This window comes from Crocodylus porosus, unplaced genomic scaffold (assembly GCF_001723895.1).
Source record: "Crocodylus porosus isolate Cpor-Errol unplaced genomic scaffold, CroPor_comp1, whole genome shotgun sequence".
Lineage (NCBI taxonomy): Eukaryota > Metazoa > Chordata > Crocodylia > Crocodylidae > Crocodylus > Crocodylus porosus.
Genome location: NW_017728886.1, coordinates 200,600,703 through 200,624,648, shown reverse-complemented (window position 1 = coordinate 200,624,648; position 23,946 = coordinate 200,600,703). Strand labels below are relative to the sequence as shown.

The 23,946-nt window shown below is 39.2% G+C and overlaps 1 protein-coding gene across 4 annotated transcripts in view; it reads left to right on the top strand.

Moving 5' to 3' along the window:
• RB1CC1 (RB1 inducible coiled-coil 1) overlaps positions 1 to 23,946 on the top strand; it is a 145,212-nt gene that overhangs the window by 101,755 nt on the left and 19,511 nt on the right. For 2 of the 4 annotated variants that reach the window (XM_019548030.1, XM_019548034.1), the window contains 7 exons: positions 2,905 to 4,820; positions 7,355 to 7,357; positions 13,253 to 13,412; positions 16,509 to 16,617; positions 16,728 to 16,968; positions 18,764 to 18,815; positions 22,362 to 22,409. In XM_019548030.1, coding sequence (XP_019403575.1) covers positions 2,905 to 4,820; positions 7,355 to 7,357; positions 13,253 to 13,412; positions 16,509 to 16,617; positions 16,728 to 16,968; positions 18,764 to 18,815; positions 22,362 to 22,409 — 2,529 coding nt within the window. The remainder of the gene's footprint in view (positions 1 to 2,904; positions 4,821 to 7,354; positions 7,358 to 13,252; positions 13,413 to 16,508; positions 16,618 to 16,727; positions 16,969 to 18,763; positions 18,816 to 22,361; positions 22,410 to 23,946) is intronic. The other 2 variants (XM_019548020.1, XM_019548012.1) reach the window with 1 other exon arrangement.

The following is a 23,946-nucleotide window of genomic DNA, read 5'->3' as shown; positions in this document are numbered from 1 at the left end:
GGAGGGAACCTCTTATCTTTTATACTGGCATACAAGGAAACCTCACTAAATAAATTGTCTATCATTAAACTGCTGATAAAAGCAATGTGTTCAGCAATGGAAACCAACTGGCAAGCTGATTACATGCAGCCAACATCAAGCGTAACTGTAAAATATAAGGCCAGTGTAGAGCAAACATACTGATGGTGACTGTAATCTCATCCGAATAAGATATACAGTAATTCCCACTACGCTGAGTCCCCCTCAGTGCTGACTTTCTTAAGTCATGCTGATCCACTGCGTTGAAAACATTTAGATTTCTTCACTCCCACAGTTGAGCTGCTTCTTTCTGTCCTGTTTCCAAAGAGCCCTGTTTTTAACCAGCCTTAAATGTCTGACAAACATTACTGAGGCTCCAAACAGCTTACCTAAAATCCCCCTATTGCTTCATCTCTCCTCATCCTGTTGCATATGTTTAATGTGGCCCTGCCCTTCATGACATGGAACTGGGCCGGGTTGCCGTGTGTCTTATCTGCATATAATTTTTGAAAGATCTCAGGACTTGTGACACGTACCTTGTTCCAGTCATGTGTGGGGGCTAATTAGCACATGGATCCTTTGTGGGGGATATCTGGAGTACACACACATACTGAGCAGTGCTGGGCTGTGGGTTCACCGTGACTTGAAACCTTGTTGTCTTTCCTGGAACCCCATCCAGTGAACTGCATGGTAACTTTTGAGCCTTTTTATCTTTGGACTAATACCATGCATAGGGTGTAATGTATGCAAGTAGGTGTTTAAAAGTATGTTTTTGGAGTATCTGAGCTCAAACTTGTAGCAATTTCAGAAGAAGTAAATTGCATCTATGCTGAGTGAACTAAGCCTGTGGGTACCTATAGTAATATTGTTATATGCAAGTTACTACAGGTATTTTTCATCTAGGTAAGCTTTTTCAGATGTTTCTCACTTCCACGTGCTCAGAGAGATTAGGATCTGACAGTAAAGTAAGGAAGGGCTTCAGTAGAAAGAAGTTGGGGGCACAGAGGGCAAAGGGGCTACCTGAACCCAGACTTATTTTTCTTGCAGTAACAAAGAGAAGGGGAAAAATTGAAGGCAGATTTCCAATAATTAGATTTTATACCTGAAAAATTATAACACTTTATGAATTTTCCATGTATAGAATCTAACTATTGCAAGGCGTCATCTTATAATTTGAGTAAATACAGTATCACCAACTAGTGTGGAAGAGGTTTTATGTTGTAGATTTAGGAAACAGCACTGAAACAGCTAAACTAGGTTAAGATCAGTGAAATAAGAGTTTAAATATTTAGTTTTCTGTTGCAAGGGAGAGCAGAAAGCCCCCTCAGGTACAGCTCTGCTCAGTTTAAGTACAGACGGTGAGAAAGCCCAAGGCTGAATAATTAAATCTTTGCAGGTTAGTCTAAACTGCATAGATTGAACTGATGATAAGCAAGTGAACAGATATTCGCATTTGATTTTGGAAATGCAGCCACATGCCTGCAGTGGCTCAGGCCAGAAGCCAAGGGTGCTAGCATAGGCAGCAGAAGGCCGGGGCTAATGGGTCTGAGCCCCCTCAAACTTTTTGCAGAACCTGGAGATAACAGCAGCGCCACAGTAACACCATCCCACAACACCTGGCTCCTCTTAGCGTGCTACTGCCCCTCCACCACCATATACAGCACCAACATGTGCCAAGCCCACAACAGCCCTCCGGGAGGGAGGGGCAGGGGTCAGGTGGGGCCCAGCCCCCACAATAATATTTTCCCCCACCACTTGCCTATCCATCCTGTGGAGGGGTAGGGGTTTGCAGAGGAAATGCAAAGCATCCTGGGATGCTGGGGGACTAACTGAGTTAACTTGAATGTGGAGGGGATCTGGGACACAAGTTCAATAAACCAATTCAACCTAAATCAGTTAAATTTGATACTGTATCCATCCAGGTTTATATTAAACTGCTTTCAGCCATTTTGAAAGAAATTTATATGCGCTGAACTTCTGTTGTGTTACAGATTTGAACCGGTTTCTGATCACTTATCCCAGTATATGTGCAATTTCTGTCCCTATCCTTTTTTGTCCTAGCCCATAACCGCTTGCTGTATCAGGGAGAGTGCCACAGAGCCTGGAAACTTTATCTTGCCACATAATGGAGATTTGTTCAGATTTAATTTTTGCATTGGAAGGTAGTTCCTCTTCACCAGTCTGGTTCCAATGGAGTGCTGATCAAAGATTCTTGAAAGTTGCCTCCTCATTCCCCAATCCAAACTATTTAGAAAGGAGATATAATTCTATGCAGTTGGAAGAGCAAAGTTTAAATCTGCTTTGTACAATTCTGGTAAGAAGAAAAGCTGGCTGATCTGGAGTGATATATTTCAATCTAGAAACCAAATGGGACCGACCAAATTCTGGAAGTTAGTTGAATATTGTCATTTTTTATTGGGTGACAATACTTTTAGGGGAAAATAAATTAGGCATCCTCTTGTTAGTTGTTTTTCTAACATAGCAAAAATCCTTTCTGTTTTCTTGCTATGAGCATTTTTAGACAACTGTTTGCTTCAATCTTGTTGCATGAGATTAAATTGTTTCAGTCCTTTTAATTAAAATGCATTTAATTGTTGTTTACAACATTTCGGTACATACAGATGTTTGATAATACACATAGGTTTGACTAACTAGAGATTTCAGGAAAGGACCTGGAAAATCTGACATTGGTTTGAGGGTTTTTTTCTTATACTAAATCCATTGATTGTAGATGGTTATTTTTATTTTTATTTTTTTAAATAAAAATCTTTGGCATTTTTTAACATTCTCAAGCTGCTTTATTAACCAGGATACCACCAAGTCTAAAAAATTAAATACGTTTATCACACAGTTTGTAAAGCTTTTGTTTACTTTTTATGCTTGCAGGCCTCCAACAGTCAGACATCACCACAATCTGCCACCACGCCAAGGATGGAAAGTACAACAGGAACCGCAATTGCTACCTCTTCTAGAACACCTCCATCACTCAGTCTTCAGGGTCCTCTGTGTCCTCCTGTGTGTCCCCCTGCTCCATTAGAGGAATTGTCTCCAGATAGTATTGATGCTCATACATTTGATTTTGAAACGATTGGCCATCCAAGCTTAGAACAAGCCCTTAAGCAAGGGTCTTTAGATTTGGATTCACTAGCAGAAAGTCCAGAATCGGATTTTATGTCAGCAGTGAATGAATTTGTAATAGAGGAAAATCCAGTATCCCCCAATATAATAAGTGATCCACAAAGTCCAGAAATGATGGTAGAGTCCCTCTATTCTTCGGTTATCAATGCAATAGACAGTAGACGAATGCAAGACACAAATATTTGTGCAAAAGGAGGCTTAGTGGAAAATGCTTCTCTAAATATTTGTATGGAAAAATGTAGAGTTATTGCCCAGGAATCACAAACAAACTTAAAGAACATAAAAGAAGACCTTTGCCACTTTAGAGTACTTGTACAAAAAGAACAATGTGACTTTTCCCATTCTTTAAAATGTACTTCAGTAGAAATAAGAAATGTTATTGAAAAAGTGAAACTTTCACTTGAAAAAACACTAACTGAGAAACATCAAAAAGAATTGCAGTCTCTGAAAATTGAATATGAAACTAAAATTAATAAATTACTGGAAGATGGTGAGGAAAACAAAAAAAAGATTACAAAATTAAAGGAAGACTTAGTAGGTCTTGAAGAAGTTCTGCAAAATAAAGATCATGAATTTGCAGTGGTGAAAAATGAAAAAGAATCTGTTGTTCACCTACAAAATGAGAAAGATCAGAAGATGCTTGAATTAGAATGTCAGATGAAGAATCAAAGTTATGAACTTAAGGAACTCAGACATTCTCGTGAGATCGTACTAGAAGATATGAAAAGGCTTCATCTTGAAAATGATGAAAAAATACAAGTTTTGAAGGCAGAGTTTCAGAGTCTTGAACAAAGTCACCTAAAAGAATTGGAAAACAATTTACAGATCAGGCATACCCAAGAATTTGAAAGGATAGTAGCTGAGCACAAAGATTGCTTAGATGAGTTAAGAAAAGAAAACTTGCACAGACTTGAACAAATGCAGGAATCTCATGCTGCAGTTTTGCAAGAGAAGGAAAAACAGGTAGAAGAGTTAAAACTCAAAGTTTCTGATCTGTCTGATTTGAGATGTAAATTAGAAGTTGAACTTGCACTGAAGGAAGCAGAAACAGATGAAATGAAGGTGATGTTAGAAGAAACCAGAATTCAGCAACAGGAGACCATAAAGTCACTTATAGATAAAGAAACTGTCAATTTAAGAAAAGAGATAGATGCATTAAACCTCAAATTACAAATAAATAATGATGACTATCAAGTGGGCTTAGCAGAGCTAAGAACTTTAATGACAATTGAGAAAGATCACTGTATTTCAGAATTAGTGAACAGGCATGAAGAAGAATCAAATTTACTTAGAACTGAATTAAGCAAAATAACATCTTTACATCAGGAAGCTTTTGAAGAAGAAAAGAGACTCAAAGAACAAATAATAGAACTGCAAAGTAAGTTAGAAACTGAAGTGAATGCCCTAGAAAAGGAAAAGGAGAAAAAAATGGCTCTGTGTGAACAACAGGAAAAATATGAGGCTGTTATCCATAAACTTGAGGAGGAGAAAGTACTGTTAATATCTAACCAAGAGGATGATAGACAATTGCTTATTCAAAAGCTCAGTTGTGAAAAAGAGGATGCAGTGCGAATTGCCCATAAAGAGTTTGAATTGCAGAGGGAAGCTGTTGAAAAAGAGCTTTTGGAAAAAATACAACAACTTGAGATGCAAGTAAATCTGAGGTACTGTAAGAATTAAGTTGCCATATTTTCTTAATGATCAAAAGTAAGATAATTCAAAACTTTTTTGCTTTCTTTATGAAAACGGCAATGCATGGCGCATGTCCATATACAGCTTAATAGTGTTTTTTGGTTTGTATAGTTTCAAGTTGATAATAAGACTACTACATAGTAATATTTTTGCATAAGTGGACTCCAAATAAATAAAATGTTAAGGTATGTGTAATGTTTGTGCTCCTGAATGCTCTGAAAATAACTTCAAAGAAAGTAGATTTAAAACCAAATGTATACACAACTTAGTTTGTAACTCCACTTTTGAGGAAAAAGTCTAGCTTGTTTTTATGTAATTTGCATTTCATTTGCTTATTAATTCAAGGCCCTTGATATGCAGGGTAGACGCAGTATATTTACTCCACACATTCATCTTTCGTCGAAAAATCAGCCCTTTAACTTTGTGGGTTATGTTTTAAGTAAGGAAACTGACTTTCTGCACCACAGTTGAAGTACACAGTGGCTTCATAGAGTTGTTATGGCTATTGGAGCTGTCTTTCTTTCCCAGCTTGAGGGAGGGAGAGAATGCCTGTCACAGCTGGTTTTAAGCTCTTCATAGTTTATGCTGAACTGCAGTAGCTTTTAGTGAGAGGTTTAAAACTACCTTTTGCCTGAGCAGCATTAGTCAAGATTCAGCCATGCAGTCACAATTCAGCTATGACGCTGGAAAAATCTTCCCACTCCTGCCCCCCATTTTGTGTTGCTATACAAGGTGCATGTCTTATTTGCCGGCCATGAAGTGTGCCAGGAAAATAAGGTAGTTACAGCTCAGTTGAAATTTAAAAAGTGAGTCCTTAATAAAATGTTGTGTGAGAAATGCCTTAAAAGAAATTAGTTTGGGGAACCAGTAACTGAGAGCAGGTAAGTCTGCTGATTCGTAATGATTATATAAACCATACTATTGATGCCTTTCAAAGAACATGAGCATGGCAACCAAAAGTTCATTATGTATGCAGAGAAAAGTGGTTAAGCAGTATCCTTTTTACATGAACTGCAAACTGAACTTACTTTTATAGTCTGTTATGTCATACCAGGGAAAACATTTTGTTCTTTATAGGATGCAGTAAAAGATCTCATTTAACTGGACATTGTACAAACTGAGGCATTCCCTGCCACTGAGAAATTTATATCTAGATGTAAGGATATGCCATGTAGACAAATTAAAGAAGTTTGGTTTGGGGGGTAAACTGACAACGTAAATAACAATGTAGTAGTTGAACAGAAAAGCAGCACAGTTTAATGTGGATAACAAATGTAAATGAGATCTTTCTTTTTAACTTCAGTCACTGTAGCCCTATTCTAAAAATAGCTGCTTTTCTAAATATAGAGTTGAGCAGAATTACATGCACGCAACTTACATTTGAGAGGCACAGTTTTAAAAAAAAAATCAAAATTTAATTTTGAATGATAGTTTTAACCAGAGCACTTTGTTTTTATATTACGGGGCACTGTCATATTTGTGGTGAAATTTCAAACTAAAAAACAGCCAACAAAAGAAAATCCCCTCTTAATGTTAAAAATATTAAATCAGGTACCATATTTTCTTGTGTGTAAATACAATCTCATGACTGAGCTGGGGAACTGTGGCCTTGACCATGTCACAGTCTGATGGCTGGGGAACTGGCTCCGGGGTCAGACCCAAAGGGTACTAGTTGATGGGAATAAATCGACATGGCTCAAGGCTACCAGTAGAGTTTCCCAGGGCTCAGTGCTCGGGCCAGTACTCTTCAATATCTTCATAAATGATCTGGATTTGGGCATCAGATGCAGACTGGCAAAGTTCTCAGATGACACTAAATTATGGGGGAAGGCAGTCCCGCTGGAGGACAGGCTGGGGATACAGGCTGACCTGGACACGCTTACAAAGCGGGCAGACCAAAACCTGATAGCATTCAATGTAGAGAAATGCAGGGTATTCCACCTTGGGATCAATAACCAGCATCATACTTAGGATCGACAGTGCTATGCTCGCTAGTACCACAACTGAAAGAGACTTGGGGGGGTGGGGCGGGGCTTGATTGACCACAAGATGACCATGAGCCATCAGTGTGATGCCATGGCCAGCAGAGCAAACCAAACTCTGGCATGCTTCCACTGATGCATCTCGAGCAAAATCAGGGACATCATCCTCCCACTTCACTTGGCCTTAGTGAGGCTGCAGAAGGAGTACTGCGTCCAGTTTTGGGCCCCCCACTTCAGGAGGGATATGAAAAAGCTCAAGAGAGTCCAGAGGAGAGCCACCCATATGATCAAAGGTCAAGAGAGCAAGCCTTATGAGGAGAGGCTGAGAGACATGGAACTCTTTAGCTTGGTGAAGAGAAGGCTCAGGGGGGACTTGGTGGAAGCCTACAAGTATGTAAGGTAGGTGCATCAAGATCTGGAAGAACAGTTGTTTACCAGGGCTCCCCAAGGGAAAACTAGGTTTAATGGCCACAAACCTCTAGAAGGCCAATTGAGCCTCAAGGTAAGGAAAAACTTCTTTACAGTCCGTGTCCCAGATCTGGAACAGACTCCCTCCAGAGGTGGTGCAAGCACCTACTCTGGATTCATTCAAATGGTATTTGGATGTTTATCTTGCTGGGATCATTTGATCCTTGCAGACTTCCTGCCTCTGGCAGGGGGCTGAACTCTGATCTCATGAGGTCTCTTCCAGCCCCTAATGTCTATGAAATCCAGAATATACAAACCTTGTTGAAAGGCAGAATGAAATTTAAAAGATTTTTTTGCAGTAAACTGAGTAGTAGATTCTAGGGAGCTGAGCTTCTGGTTTTTCTCCCTGTAAATCTGTGGAGATTTTATTTTCACTCTTGCCCGTAAGTGGAGATCTGTTCTTACCATACAACATGCATTATATGCAAAAATAATTTTGAGCAACTTTTTTTTTTATTTTTGGAAAAAGATGTTGCATGAAAAAAATGTGGTGTCTCAGTTGAGGAAAATAATGATTGATAAATCAGAAAGCATCAGAATAACAAAACTTATTCTCTCAGGGCCACTTAATTATGTGGCAATGAAAAATAAATAGGAATGTACTAACCATTTCTCCATCCCTTTCCTTTTGTATCCATTTATCAAATGTTAGAAGTAAAATGATATTGTGAACAGTGAGGTATATTTGTGACAAGAAAAACATGAGAACAAGAAGTCGCTTTCAGGGTCAGACCAATGGTCCAGCTAGTCCAGTATCCGGTCTCTGATAGTAGTAGAAGTGGATGTTTTAGATTAGATTAACTGTATTTTTGTGATAACACTTTTCCATGTTTAAACTAAATTTTTAGAAAATGATACTGTGTGTGCATGTGAGCGCACATGCACAGACATACCCACACCTAGATGTATACTGAACAAACCCAGTCAATATTTGTTCTAGTTACCTTAGTACATGCTCCAACCACGAGAGTGGCTGTTGCAGGTTCTGACTGACTTTATTTTATGTAATGGTATGATATTTATGAAATTAAAAACTTATGCCTACTTTTTTCCCTAATAGGAGTTGCCAGATGCCCTTTAAATTTATTGTTCTACTTTTTTCCTGGGATTAATCCATCCAAGAAAGAAGAGGACTTGCATTTACTTTTTGAAATGTACTTTCTGATTGCAGAATTTGACCTCTGGTTCTCTGAAAGTTAAGAATTCAGTCAGAGTTTGAGTTTCTGTAATTTCCTGTTTTCCCTGTATTGTACTAAGTTTGTTCCTGATGGGGATAAAAAAGGTGGCTTTTGCATAGCATGTGCCTATTGGCTGCCTGGCTAGCTAGCTAAATGTTGTATTCTATATGAATAATAGTCTCAGCTGTGTGGAGACATTGGTAAGGACTGCAGTTCAGTTTGAATTGAGCTTTTTCACTGGAATTAATCATTTAATTTCTGTTAGGTACGAAGAACGCAAATGAACTTTCCCAAATATAATAGTTCTTTTCCTTGAAATAAAAATTATTTTTTTCTGAAAACGTGCAGGTAAGGAAGTTGACTACTTAGAAATTAACATTAATTCATATGGATGTTTCCAAATGTATAATGTTGATGACTCCCTTCAGTGCAAATCACCGATCATATCTTTAGTTTCTATCCTTTCTTTCCCTAGAAACTCTACTCCTTTGCATTCTTTAAAGAATACAGATCTAACGAGAGAATTTTAAATATGAAGGACGGTGGTGAAAGTTTTTTAAAATGCATATTACAAATAAACTTTTTTCCTTTAAGATTTTTTTTACTTAATTATTCATAGGAAGTAGGATCTAACATAAATAGAAATGTAAGGTCCCTGCCAGGTTACATTATATGGCGTGATTGATATGTTAATTGTGCCATACATGGCTGAACAGGAGGCACGTTGCTAATGAATGGCTCCGTAAAATGGCAAAACAGCCACAAAGTTACTCCATACAAAATGGCACTAGTTATGGCCAAGGGGCTCCAAGCTCCTGCCAGAAACCTTGCAACCTTTGCATCCAGCAGGTTAAAGTACCTTTGCTTTTAAAGTTCCATTTTTAATATGTCTAATAGTATCTGCTGTAGGCCCCATTCTCAGGTCTGGAACCAGCCCTGTGGCTCCCTAGGGCTAAGGCTGACAATCAACTTGTTGTTGGCCCTGGCCTGGACAGCCCCACATACAGCCCTGTTGCATGATTGGGATGTAAATTCTATGCCCCATCCTAAACTTTCTGCATCCTGCTGTGTAGTGCTTGGGGTAGAGGATAAAACGTCTCAGATCTCAATTACAACATTATTTTACCATCTGTCAGTGGCCTGACTCCAAAGGTGCGCCCCACCCTCTTCCTATATAACTAGTTTCTCTGTTCCTTTTCTAACTGCCCCATTTGGTTGTCTGGGCCACAGCAACAAAGGAGTTTTTAAAGAACATAGGAAAATATGATTGTAAAACCACTATCTGTAGGCCTGCAGAGGATGTACGCAACTACACTTAATTGACTTGTTTTTCCAATTAGATATTCACATTTAATAATTAAAGTTCTCCTCTGCTGGAATTCTCTTCAAAAGGTCTGTTTCTTAACTATCCAGTGAGCTTTAGAATCTTTTAATTTCCTTCCACAGAAAGTGCAGAAAGCCATTGGTTCCAGCTTACCCTTTTGGCATATTCTCATGGTTTAAATTTCATGAGAACTGGTCTTTATAGGAGATGCATTGACTGTTACTATCAGGTATCCAAACTGCTTTGTCAAATGGCTGTCATTTTAACCTTTTAATGTTCCTATACAGTAGGAAGTATTATGGGTCAACCAAGAAGAATCATTCGAAATTTTGTGTGTGTGTGTGTGTATGTGTGTATGTGTATATTAGCCTCAGGCTGAAAAAAATCAAGCTTGTATAGGTTATGTAACAGTCTCTGAACATTTGCAAGTTGATTATAATTGTAGAACAGTAAAAATATTCAGATATCATGGAGCCAAGGAAAATTAAATAAGTGGGCAATCATGGGCAATGATGCAGTGGGTCAGCAAGAAATTGAAACAAAAATAGTGATTTGGAACGGAAATCAACCGTGTTTAGAACAAAAACATTAGTGTGATAATAGGTAATATCCATCTGTTTGTGTACTGTAGAACATGTCTACTAATCTTTGACAAAAGAATGTTATAAACAGAGTAGGAATGTGGCTGGTTATTTCGTAATGTGTCTAAATAGAATATTTTGAAAATCCTACTTCTAAACAAAAACTAAAAAAGAAATGTCTCATCTGCTGACAGCCTACAACAGGCAGAATGTAGAACTCTTCCTGTGTAAAGATAAACTTCACTGAGGTTGTCACTCGTGAGTCTCTCTGCCTTTTTGTGTTAGGTGTGTGGATCTTCATTTTGAAATACTTTTTTTCCTAAGGTTGGTAGTAGTTAACATGGAAGCTTAAATCAAATCTGAATAGTGTACTTATCCTCAAAACACTTGGAGTTTTTCAGACTGACTTTTGACCATATCAGTGAAGAAACTTCCCCCAGGAGTTGCCTCATTTCCATTTCCCTGTCTGCCAGTTAGATCTCAGTTTTTAATAAATTGGAATTTAAGTTGGCACCTAAACACTTTTTCAGTGGCAATTCGGGGCTTACTGCAGCCTGTTTAAGCCTCTCTTTATGCCTGGCTGCTTGTTTTGACATCTGATTTTTGTGCTTCAAAGTTTTATTTTTCAGCATAGTGGGTGCATCTACACATTCATTGAAGCGCCTTTGCTACTGTGCATTAAGTTTAGTACTTCTAACATGAGGTACTTGATAAAGGTGCAGTAGCTGCCCCAATGCACAGAAGCAAAGCTAACAATTTTTGTGATACTTAATGTGCAGTTGACTAATTCTACTGTGCACATTAACACGGTTTTTGCCATGATGAGCTAATGCACAGTAGAGCAGTCACTGCACATTAAGGTGTCTTATATAGATGTGCCCACTGTCAGCTTTTGAGTAGTATATTATTTAAACACTTCTTACTGACAAAGTTTGAAGCTTATTTTTTATGTCTGTCTTTTAGTGCTTAGTATATCGCATTTCATGACTTCAAACCATGTCTGCATGATGGAACAATGACAGTAATGGCTAAACTTATTCACTGCATTACCTTGTGTGGAGTAAGAACTGAGCAGTGTTTTCCCACACATCTTGCCTAACACACTGAAGGAAAGAACTTGAAGATATCCTGAGATGCTTCTGAAAGCAAGGCAGTAAGCCCAACCATAATGTATTTTTTTGAAGGCTAGACTCTTAAAACCAAAGCCTGAGGTGGCCAAAAATCAGTAATTCACATTTGAATTTCACAACCCCAGCTTCCCTCTGTTTATCAGAGAGAATTGCATCGCTCAGTTGATTAGCATCCTGGAAAATTAAACTTACAAATGTTACAGTCCTTAATATGCTGAAATCTACCTATACCTGAAACTGATGGTAATGTGCTTTGCCTTTACTAATGAGGCAAAGACACTAAGGGTGAAGTTAAAACAGGCTTCAGGAAGGACTAGGCTGCCCTCCGGTATAGAAGTTGTATTGACATTGTAATGAGAGCCAGTATTTAACATAACTTGCTCTGGTGTATAGCAGACAACAAGGGACAGCTCATCCTGTGCTATGTATGCTGGTTCATGTGACTGTACTTGTATGATGATACAGCCTATGAAACCTTGTGGAAATGAGTGTTACTGCATGTTAGACAACCTCCATGACTTTCTAGCTCATGGATGTTTTTTTCTGCTATCTTCAGTTAGAAAGAAACTTTTAGGCACATCCCATCCAAATTGCAGACGCAAATGCATCCAACTAGGATGTAGAGCTCTGTATAGAACGACAATGCCCAAGGACCTTGGGATCTCTTTAGTTCTTGGTTTTTTTTTTGTTTAATCTTTCAGGTTTTGGTTCCATATTTTACTAATTCCTTAGGCCATAGTCATATAAAACTATCATATCAGTTATTATAGTTCTCGTTGTGATGGGAAGTCTGTTTTTAAGGTATGTCCATAGCCCTTATGTCCAGAATGTCTTAAAATACTCTGGAGCATTTAAATTGAAAAAAGAAATACAGAGAAGCCATGTTGTCTTCTCTAAATGTTACTGGTTTATAGTAGTCTTGGAATATCACTATTCATAGTATATGACCCCCTCAAAAAGAATGCTGATTCAAGGCCTCAACGTTGCAGGACAGGAAATAATTTTATTTTCTGGTTGGGGTTTCAAAATGTCAGCAACTCAAAGATTTTTTTTTTTTGTATTTATGTGAGGTTGTGCTGATAGTGTTGTATATCAGTTCTCTGCTGTATGTGGGCATGCATTTTAATGTTGCTTATTAGGTATTAATTTATCTTCTGCATTGTCATAGTAGTACTTTTTCCACTTTAAACTACCTTTTCACAATGTCAAAATCTTGTGCAAATGTTCTTAAGAAGAAGTGGTGACTCGTACTAATTTTTCATTTGATTATTTCTCGAAATTTTCACCAATACTCTCAGATTTCAGTTGATGGAACTTTTTTCTTGGGTTTTAATTTTATTATCCCTCAGTATGTGTTTTGGTGTTTAAAGAAGCTATTTAATTGGCTTCTTTTGGAAATTCTTACTTCCTATGCCATTTCAGAGTTGTGTGGAAGGTTGTAAGGTACTCATTCAAGTGGTTGACACTTTAGGCTTATGAGTAAGATAAGTCTTAAGCTTGAAGCCAAGGGAGTTGTTGAAAACAGGATGTCCATGAATGAGAATTGTCAGGTAGGTAGTAAAAGAAGTTTAAAAGTAGTAGAATTAAAGGTATGTAATACTTTAGTTGAAACAACGTTTATTAGCTATTTCCAATTGGGGTGCACAGAAAAAATAGTCTGCTTTTCTTAGTTTATTTCTATGATGCATTTCTTACGAGTTTCTGTAATGACTACTTAAATTCTCAATGTCTTCTTTTTAAGTCCTCTTCAATTATCTTCTGAATCATCAAGCTTAGTTGCTAAACTTCAAGAAGAACTGAAAGAAGAGAAAATGAAATTTTTAGAGCAACTTGAAGAGCAAGAGAAAAGGAAGAATGAAGAAATGCAAAACATTAGAACCTCTTTAACTGCAGAACAGCAGGTAAAGCAGACATTTTTGATTCTTCTGTGGTCAGAATATTTAAGATTCTGTGTTTTTGTTTTGTTTTTTATTTAAGATTTAAAACGTTTGTCATATAATCTAAATCTCATGTACATAGTCATCTGGACAGTGTGCTACTATCTTCAGAAGGTCAAGCATCAGGATTGGATATGACTTCTGTGGCCATTAAACTTTGACTTGGGTAAAAAGCACCTCAGCTTAACCTTGTGGATGTAGGAATGTGTAGGTTGGCCATATTTCCTTTTCTCTTTCTTATAAGCTTGTTACCATAACACTTCTCAAACCAACGATGCTTAACTGAGCTCCCACAGGAGATTGATTACATGACTATTCCGGAAAAATGGTGTGTGATTAATCAGATGAAATTCAGCAATGACAGGTGTGAAGTCCTGCACTTAAGACAGAATACTCAAGCACAAATACAGATTGGAATGACTGGGTAGGCTGCAGTACTGCAGAGAAGAACCCAGGAATTTATAGTAGATTATAAACTGAATATGAACCAAAAGCATGTTCTCGTTACAAAAAACAAACAATAAAGGCTAGCAGTAGACTGGGTTGTATCAATAGGAGTGTTATTTACAAACCAAGGGAAATGATTCTTCTGCTCTATTCAGTACTGGTGAGGCATCACCTGGAGTTCCATGTCTATTTTTGGGCCCCACAGTTCAAGAAAGATTTGGATATTTTGGAAAGAGTACAGCACTGAGCAGCAAATATGATTAGAGATGAGCAAGATTTATGAAGGAAGACTGAAAGAAGTAGGGTTATTAGTCTGGAGAAGAGAAGACTGAGGGGGTAAAACAGTCTGCAAGTGCACAAAAGGTAATTTAGAGAAAGGATGGAGATGGGCTATAGAGGACAGGACTAGAAACAAGGCCTCAGGCTGTGGCAGAGGACATTTAGGTTGGAGAATAGGAGGTACTTTCTGACTATGAGGGTGGTCAAGTATTAGAACAGGCTACCTGGAGAAGTTGTGGACTTTCCATCCCTGGACACTTTCAAGAGCCAGGTAGATAGATACTTGGCTGGGATTATTTAGTCAGGGATAACTCTGCCTTGAGGAAGGAGCTGGTTTAGATGTCCTTATGTGGTCCTTTCCAGTCCTACTTTCCTGTGCTCCTGTTTTTCTGATTAATCGTAAGGTACAGTATCTCTAAGCAACATTAAACTGTTTCCAATCCCAGCTAATTCAGATAATCACTTACATACTCTTGGCTGGGGCAAAAGCTGACCTTTAGGTTCAAATCAAACTTTCTACTATGTATTTCATTGTAGATTTGTTTTTAAAAATGCCCACACCTTCTAAGCATCCATCCTTTGTTTGTAGGGTCAGTATACTAAATACATACCGAATCATACTCAGAAGCAGGGGTGGGCAATTATTTTGGGCGGAGGGCCGCTTACCAAGTTTTGGCAAGCTGTTGAGGGCCTCATGGGTAGTCCCACCCGTTGACAGGAGCCCTGCCTCCTGGTCACCATCTTGTAACCAGAAGTCCCTCCCCTTGCCCCCGGAAGTACTCCTTTCAGCAAAGGGTATTGCCATCTTGGAACCAGAAAAATACCAAATTATATTCTAAAAATCTACAGCATTCATTAATTTGATTTCAAAAAATATTTTGTCCTGATTTACATGCATTTGTGTAGTGTGCATAGAGGTGATTGCACAATAGCTTAATGAAGTCTTATTCTTTTATGTTGTGGTGGGTGGGTATAGATTTGTGGGGGGCTGTGTGTGGGAGTGAATATGTGGGGTGTGGGTGGGTATGGGGCTTGTGTATGACAGTGCAAGGCAGGGTGTTGGTGCACTCACGCAGACTCTCTCCCTGAGCCTAGATGCACGCTTACCAGCGCAATCCCAAGCTCCATGGTCTGGCAATGTAGCCGGGAGCCACGTGGTGCTAGAGCAGGGCTGGGGAAAGAGAGCAGGGAACTAGCTGGGTGTGAGGTGGGTCTGGGCTGTTCAAGACTGCCAAGGCTTCCTCTGGGTCATACTGTGCCTGGCTCCTGTTTGCTTTCACATGAAGCCAATAGGTAATAAATATTAATTTATTACATTTTTAGGGGCCTTGCAGGCTGAATAGAACAGCCTGGCGGCCGGATTTTGCCACCCCTGCTCAGAAGGATAGGCTGTACATATATCCAACAGTTCTTCCTTTCCCCAAAGATACTTGGAAAAGATTCATGAACAGTTGGAAAATTCATAAATGTGTATCCATTTGCAAGAGTGTACATAGGCTGTGAGCATAGTGGAGAATGTAGATTCCTCTTCCTTGTTGTGTGTCTCTTTTTTTTTTAATTGCATCCTTCAGAACACGTGGTAATTAGTGTAAGATTTTTCTCACTTTAATGCAGGGGTGGTCAGTCTCTGGCCTGCTGGCTCAGTGCAGCTCATGGAGCCATTGTCTGGACTATAGGATGGGAAGTTTGGCAGTGGGGGGAGAAGTGGCTATCAGTCACCCTCCCCTGCCGAATTCCAAAACCCTAAGCCCTGTACATCCAGTTGAGGCCAGGCTGTGTGTCCGTCCCAAGCATCTGGACTGGGGCTGGGCCAGGCCATGCCTCCTTTCTCCGACCCCTGGGGTTGGTCTGGTGGTGGGCCACACGCCTTCTTCATGAATGCAAACCACATACCTTTTCCCCAAAGAAGTGGGCCATGCCCCCTCTCTCTCCCCCCTCTCCCCCAGTTTTGGAATGAGCCATGCCCCCTTACGCCCTGCAGGGCTAAGCCAAGGCCCTTTACAGCTGGGCCACTCCACTGCCCTCTGCAGAGCTGGGTTGAGGCTGGCCATGCTCCCTTTTCCCCCTTCTCCTCTGTGCAATAATATTTTATTAACAAAAACACCACCTTCAAATAAACAAGCAGTTCTTGCCCAAAAGTCTTCATAATCAAACTCAAAGCAAACAGCATTTTATGGAACAAATATAGTTCAGAAGGAAAAAATGCATTTATATCTATTTCCTTGTCTGTTACTTTAGTTTGGACTGTATTGCAGGCTGTTGTCTATCTTGCATGTTTTGTCTTCATTTACGTTGTCCTACTTGTAAGTTCTGTAATACTAGTTGTCTTTTCAGACCAATTTTAACACAGTTCTGACGAGAGAAAAAATGAAAAAGGAAAATATAATAAATGATCTTAGTGACAAGTTAAAAATGCTAACCCAACAGCAAGAAAGGGATAAAGGTAAGCAAAATACCTTATCAAAATATATTGGCTATCTTTTAAAAAAACCAATACAGAACTTTTTAAGCATTTATTTTTAATAAAAATTTTCATTTGCTTCTGTAATCTAGATTTGATTGAAACACTTTCTGAAGATCGGGCTCGTTTACTTGAAGAAAAGAAAAAACTTGAAGAAGAAGTTACTAAACTGAGAAGCAGTAACTTCATTCCATCAGCATATCTACCTGCAGGATCAGAAACTTGTGGAGCCTGTGCGTCTGATCTTGCATCTGAAACGGACAGATTGGCTTCTGAGATTATAGCTGAAGGAAAAATGGATTCCACCATGGAAACTAGTATGATGGCTGTGCAGTAAGTATCTAAGAAGCAATATAGCCATTCTGTTAGTAGTACAGTCAAATGTTTTAATGTACAAATGAGTGTTTAAATTGCATTTTAGTAGTCAAAACTTCTTTTCTTAAGGACCTGCTCGCTTATTTTCCCAGGTATTGAGGTCAGGCTGACTGGTCTGTAATTTCCTGGATCTTCCCTTGCTTTCTTAAAAACGGGCACTATATTTGCCCTTCTCCAGTCCTAAAGGACCTCATTCAACCTCCCCGAGTGCTCAGAAGATAGCCAGGTCCTTCAGTAGTCTACTGGAATTCATCACATTTGGCCATGCTGTCTTAGAAAAACTAGATGCTGTCACGTAATCCTCAACCTGTTGACTGTTTCCTCTACCTTTCCTGTCAGCTGCATTTGTCATCTGGTCTGGTAGCTGCCCCTGTTTATGAAGAGAGAAGTAAAAAAAAGCTTTAAATACTTCAGTCTTCTCTACATAATGTTCTAGCCTGTTGTTCATAATATTCTTTGCATCTTTTATCCTACTGCAGGCTGCTGTTGTGTGTCTCGTTAAAATTTGGCTAGAAAGAGAACTTTTAAGTACAGTTTTTCATGCAACTTTATTTGGCTCGGGCTAGATGAAAGATTACATACAGCCTGCAAGCTGGATCTGGTGGCATTTTTTTGGTGGGGACCTCCATGCCATGCTGTAGTCAGGTGCCCTGGGCTTTGGTGGAAGCAGAGTTCTTCTTACACCATGCCACAGTCAGATGCCTAGGCTTCAGCAGAAGGGAGTGTTCTCTGCACTACACCACATTTGGGTGATGTGAGCGAAGGAAGGCTCTCCAATAGAGCAGGAGTAGGCAGTAAGGATAGAAGCAGTGGAGATGTGTGGGTCCTAGTACCCACACACTTGAAACCTCATCTGGGTCATTCAGGCTTCCTACCAGAAATGTTGCCAATCTCCGGGTATCTATAGCATGACTTAAATAGGAATGATCCTGTCGTGAGCAGTGGAGTGGGCTGGATTAGATGACCTCGTACAGTCCCTTCTGGCCCTACTTTTCTGTGGTTCCAACTCATTTGCAATTCATTGAAGAAGTGCATTCATCAAATAAAGTTTCAGTATTTATTCATTTACATAACTGCTTATTTTTACTTTTAACTCTCTGTCCTTGTTTAAATATTGTAGTTTTATCAGTTCTCTGTCAAAGAGTATCTTACCAGTATATTAGAAATTCTGCAGTATTGTTGCACAGAATGGATTATGGGGTGTAATTTTATCCTTGAGCCTGGACTTGCTGGCTGTTTTTTATAGTCTGTCTCCTGTCAGTCTGGCAAACCAAGTTAAAGAAGTTTTTCTCCAATACTTTGTCCTAAACACATTTTCTGTATTATTTACTTTGAATTTAAGTAAGTACTTAACCGTTGATCATTATTTTTATATGCAACTCTTGTAAAAATAATTTCAAATGTGTTCTTCAAGTGAAAAAAAAACCAAGTTTTTTAAACTAATAATTCAAAGGAGCTTGGTTCTCCAAGCATAACTAAATAAATAATTTCAACACAATTTTTATTCTAAAGCCTTGTAATGTACTTGTCATATGATTGCCTTCGTAACCTTAAAGTGGTACAGGCTCTCTTTGGATAAATGACTATTACAAATTTGCATTGTAAGAAAGAAATGAAATACTCTATTCCAAAGTTTGGCTCAATTTTAATGAAAAATTTACAAATGAGTTCATTCAAAAGCATCTATCTTATTGTATACATTGTATTTTCTTGCTTCTCTCTGGGATCTTAATGGTTTTTCTTTTTATCTTAGTGAAAACATCCATATATCTGAAGAAAAACAGAGGATAATGTTGCTAGAAAGAGTAAGTCAATTATCTTTTTATTAAATTTAAAATGTAATTGTTTCTTTAAAGCTCTCAGTGGTGACAAATGACAGAACAAGGAGTAGTGGTCTCAAGTTGTAGGAAGGGAAGTTTACATTAGATATTAGGAGAAACTTTTTCATCAGGGAGTAGTAAAGCACTGAAACAGGTTACCTAGAGAGGTGGTGGAATCTTCATCCTTGGAGGTTTTTAAGACCCAGCTAGACAAAATGCTGCATGGATGATATAGTTGGGGATGGTCCTACTTTGTACAAGGGGTTGGGATGAGCTCCTGAGACTCCTTCCTATCCTAATTTTCTATGATTTTTGTACTTAACTTCACAAATGCAGCATTGATTTTATGGTGTTGCTGATTATTTTGGTGTAGTTCAATATTTATAAAAGATAAATGTGTTTTTTCAGGGAACAGTGGCACAGACTTTCATTGACACTAAACTCATTTAAGACTGCCCTACCTACTGGGTAAAGAGCTTTACTGTGTACATAAAGTTAATGTATTCTCAAGCTAAATGTCATTTTAAACTTCACAGTGTGTAAAGTGGCTTTAGAATCATGGAGCTGAAAGGGACCTTGATGGTCTTCTAGTCCAGCCCACAGTACAAATACAGGATGCAAAATGTAGAATTAGGCCCAGGATTTCCATTCCAAGTAATGGTAACCTTGGCAGGTTTGCTGGTTCCTTGAATATTTCTATATAGAAAAATAATAAATGAACAGCAGATGAAATCTTAATCTCTTTGAGAATAGTGCAGCTTTTACAGAGAGATGCAACCAAATAATTTGAACAGGTAATCAGACACTAAATAGATTTAGTATAACTGACCACACTTCACTTTTCTTTTCTCTCATACTAATCCAAGACCTGTTTTATGTGGGTTTTTTTGTTTTGTCTTTTCAAAGCAAGGACACTTTAAAAAAGGGGTCAAAATCTGAGAGTCATTTGAAACCCTTAAAGTTTCTTATCTGAAACTATATAAAAATATATTGCTTTCTTTTTTAAGTAGTGTAAGAGTAGTGTTGTAACTGTGATGATCCAGAACTTCTGCAACAGACAAAGATTTATTTGGGTGTTAACTTTTATTGGACCAACTGTATTCTTGGGATAGAGTTAGACAAGCGCTTGATTGCAAGACGTTCTTCAGGTCCAAGTAAAAGCTAGCACAGCATACTCACAGCAGTTGGTCCAGTAAAGTATATCACCCTAATGAATCCTTGCCTCTTGCATTGTACTACCATAGATCAGTTTAATTCTAGTTATGTGTTAACCCTTACGTGATAGTGTCTTTCTATGGTAGAACTATAGATACTTTAATTTATGGTTTACGTATGTAATTGTTTTTTTTCTTTGTGCTTTTGTATTTTAAGTGCGGTGTCATAGACTAGAATATCACTTTGCAAGCCAGGAAACTAGAGGTTTTCACAAATGTTAGATGTGTGTAACATTTAAAACTAGGGGTGCACCGGTAGATTTTTGGGGGCCAATACTGATACCCGATTACTTAAGTAGGCACATCGGCCGATACCAATCCAAGTTCAGATACAGGGGCCTCCAGCTGGTAAGTCCATGTGGTAGAAGAGGAGGGAAGGGGCATGGGGGAGAGGGGCAGATCAATGCTTCCTGTGGTGAGAGGGGAGGGGCAGGGGCCAGGCGCTGCTTAGCAGGGGCGGGCATGGGATGGAGCCATGGATTGTGATTTGGGTGGGGGGGCACATATGGGTGGAGGCAGGGCATTGAGCCGGGCAGCTGGCGTCACTGGGAGTGGAGCTGTGGTGAAATCTGGGGTGGATGTGGCCCCCTCCAGCGCTGCCAGCACTCGCTCTGAGCCCAGCCCCTGGCAAGAAGAGCCCCACACAGCTCTGGCTCCAGCCCACAGCTACAATCCACCTGTCCCACCCTGCGCAAATATGGGGGCACGCACCCCCCCCCCACTGTGCCCTTCCAGGATGCAAGCAGTGGTGGGAACCACACCCCCATGAGCTGCGGCTCTGTCCCCTACCCCTCCCCAGCTAGGTAGTGTCTGCCCCTGTCCCCTCCCTCCCACACTGCAAGGGGCATTGATCTGCCCCCCACCCCTTCCTTACCCCTTCTGTCACATGGACCTACCAGGTGAAGGCAGCTGTCCGCACTGCCGGCTCTTCTTCTCACTGCTTTAGTGCTGTGCTGTGGCTGGATGCAGCAGTTATTTTTCGGCCATATTTTTGGTGCTATCACGCCGTCTTCCAGTGCAGCCAATTTTCTTTATATCGTTACCGATCCGATACCAGACAGATGTCTCGGTGCACCTGTAGTTAAAACTATTCCCAAATGCTTCTCCTTGGAAACTAGGGGATGAGGGTAAGCACCCAGCTCAGCTTGTGTTGTCGTGGGCAAATTGGGCAGAGTCCTTGCACCTGTGTTTTGGAGGTTCCAAGGGGTGGGTGATCTATGGTTAGAGGCATTGTTGCTCTTATGCTTTCCTTTCACTTCCAACAGCCTGCAGTTGACTTGAGCTGGCAGTGTGCTTGCCTGATGTGGGGCACAGCACAGTGTGTGTAAACCCATGATTTTAGGTTTCCTAGGGCTAGGTGGGGCATGATGAGGCAGTGAGGTGGTTGACTAGGGAATGAGGACACAGCTGGTTGTTAAGAGACAGCTTTTATTGAACATACAGCGCAAGTGAGCTCACGGATTTAAAAAAAAAAAAGTGCTGACAAAAGGAAAATAAGGGGACAGTTTTGGCTGTGTACCATAAAGGCCAGTTGCAATTGAGGGGTATGATGTCAGGAAGACGAGCAAGGTTTATGTCACAGAATGCTTGGTGTTCATACATAAGAGTGAAATGATTCACAGTGGACCAGATCACAGCAATACTTGATTTTCCAAGTGTGGTTTTGAACTACTCTAGGCAGTTTTAAACTGGCTCAACAGGCTAGTATGTCTGTCCATGTCAGGTCTGAACCGTATTTAAACTGTTCTAAATGCTGTGCATCATGCTTTGCATAGTTGTGCTTTGTATTTAAGTATAGCTTTAGACAGAGTATGAATGATTTTTGGTGGTGAAAAAGTGGGAACATGATATTTAATTACTTGAAACATCACGAGAAACCTAAATGATTAACCAGCTACTTCTCATTTCTTTTTGTCCCCAACCACAACTTTCCCTCCTGAAAATTGGAACTTCGCTTCAGCTTTACTTCAGCATTTGATTTTTGGCCTTTCCATTGGTTTATAGGTTAGTATAGTCAGTAAGATCCCTTCTGAATTTCTTGGCTAGGATGCAAAAGGAAAGAAAAAAAATAGCAGTTTCCCTGTAGTTCAGCAGCGAGCTTAGCAGCACATGGGTAGTCAGACTTCTTCAAGTTTCCATGTTTCTTTTTTTCTTCTGTAAAAAAGGATCTAAAGAAACTATTCTAGAGTTCCAAATCTACAGTATAAAGCATGTTAGGCATGGAGAATTCAGTGCTAGTCAGTTCAAAACTATTTGATCTGTATGCAGTATAATGAACATTACTGGGTAATCATATTTAAATTACTGTCTTTTACAGACATTGCAGCTGAAAGAAGAGGAGAATAAGCGGTTAAATCAAAGATTAGTAAGTATTTGTCTTTAAATTTAAAAGAAGTTAATTAAAGTGAAATGAAGGTTAAAAATTCAAATATACAGATTTGACATTTGTGCATATTTAATGCACATACTAGGGCAAACAGGATACTAGTTGCCTCATGAAATAAGTGGTTCAACTTTTTGTGGTTAATTTTAATCATTCAGAGAAGGAAAATAAGACATACAAGCAAATAGTGATTAGATTAGTAGGGTTAGTAGCTTGCCACATGTTAAAGCAGAGCAGGTATGTAAATCAAGCTGCGACCTATGTAATTCATATGGGAGCAATGGAACTTGAAACTAGTGGTCAAACCTCGGCCTAAGAGAACTACGGGAACTGTGATGAAGTTTGGTGAAAAACAAAGTATGAAAAATGAGAACTATTAGGGACCACAAAAAGGTTTTGAAATATGCCAGGTGGAAAGAACAGGGAGTTGTGGGTCCCCCTCCCACTAGTAAGGGTGAGCTAGTAACAGAAAATGCAAAGAAGGCAGATCTGCTTTGCCTACAAAAAATAACTGCTTTACCTCCAAAAAGAAAAAAAGAAGAAGCTGAGAGCTAGTCACTAACATTTAACCTAATCAAAGAAGGGAAAGAACCAGTAGTTCATAAATAAGGAATATGTCAGTGACATTTTGTTAATTGTGGAATAAATTAAGTCAACAGGGCATGACAGGGTGCATTCCAGGAATCTGAAGGAACTAGCTGGGCACACTGCATTTTAAGTAGAATGTAGAGAAGTTGAGAAAGATCCAAAGATGAGCAGTAAGTTGATAAAGTTAAATGCTAGTGGTACAAGAAAAGGTTGAAAGAATTATAGATATGTTTAGTCTAAAGAACAGAAAATTTTAAAAGGGTCATAATAGCAGCTTTCAAATACTTGAAAGGCTGCCATAAAGAAGAGAGAGAACAACTGTTTTTCCTTGCCACGTGAGGTAGCGGGTTTAAACTACATCAATCTAATGAAGTTAACATTTTAGGAAAAAGTTCTTAATCCAAGAACACTAGGACAATGGGACAAACTGTGTAGGGAATAGGAGGGCCTCCTCCATTCTTTGGAGATTTTCAAGGCATCTGTCTGAGATGTTTTAGGAATAAAAGCTTTATTATGAGAATGTGTTAAAATCTTTAGATGGCATGATCAACTTACATATGGGTTGTCTACATTTGCCCAGGGTGAAAAACTTTCAGTGGTATTTGAAATCATTACTAGAAAGAAAAGTCTGACAATCCTTAAGTGTGGTCCTCTGAATAAATACTCTGTATAAAATGTCCCCAAGTGTGTATTTACACAACAGTCCAGAGAGGGCTTAAGACCAGTGGATGCAGAAAGATCATTTCATTTCCACATTATTCTCTGTATATGAAGACCTGTTACTTAAGTTTGACTGTATTCATCTAACTTTTTTTTAATATAGCCAACTTCCTTTTTTTTGCCTTCCCTTATTTCCTTTCACTTTCTTCTGTTTAAAGTGTTCTGGCGGAGCTCATCTCATTTTTTTTCTCCCCTTCCCCTGCTCCACCCC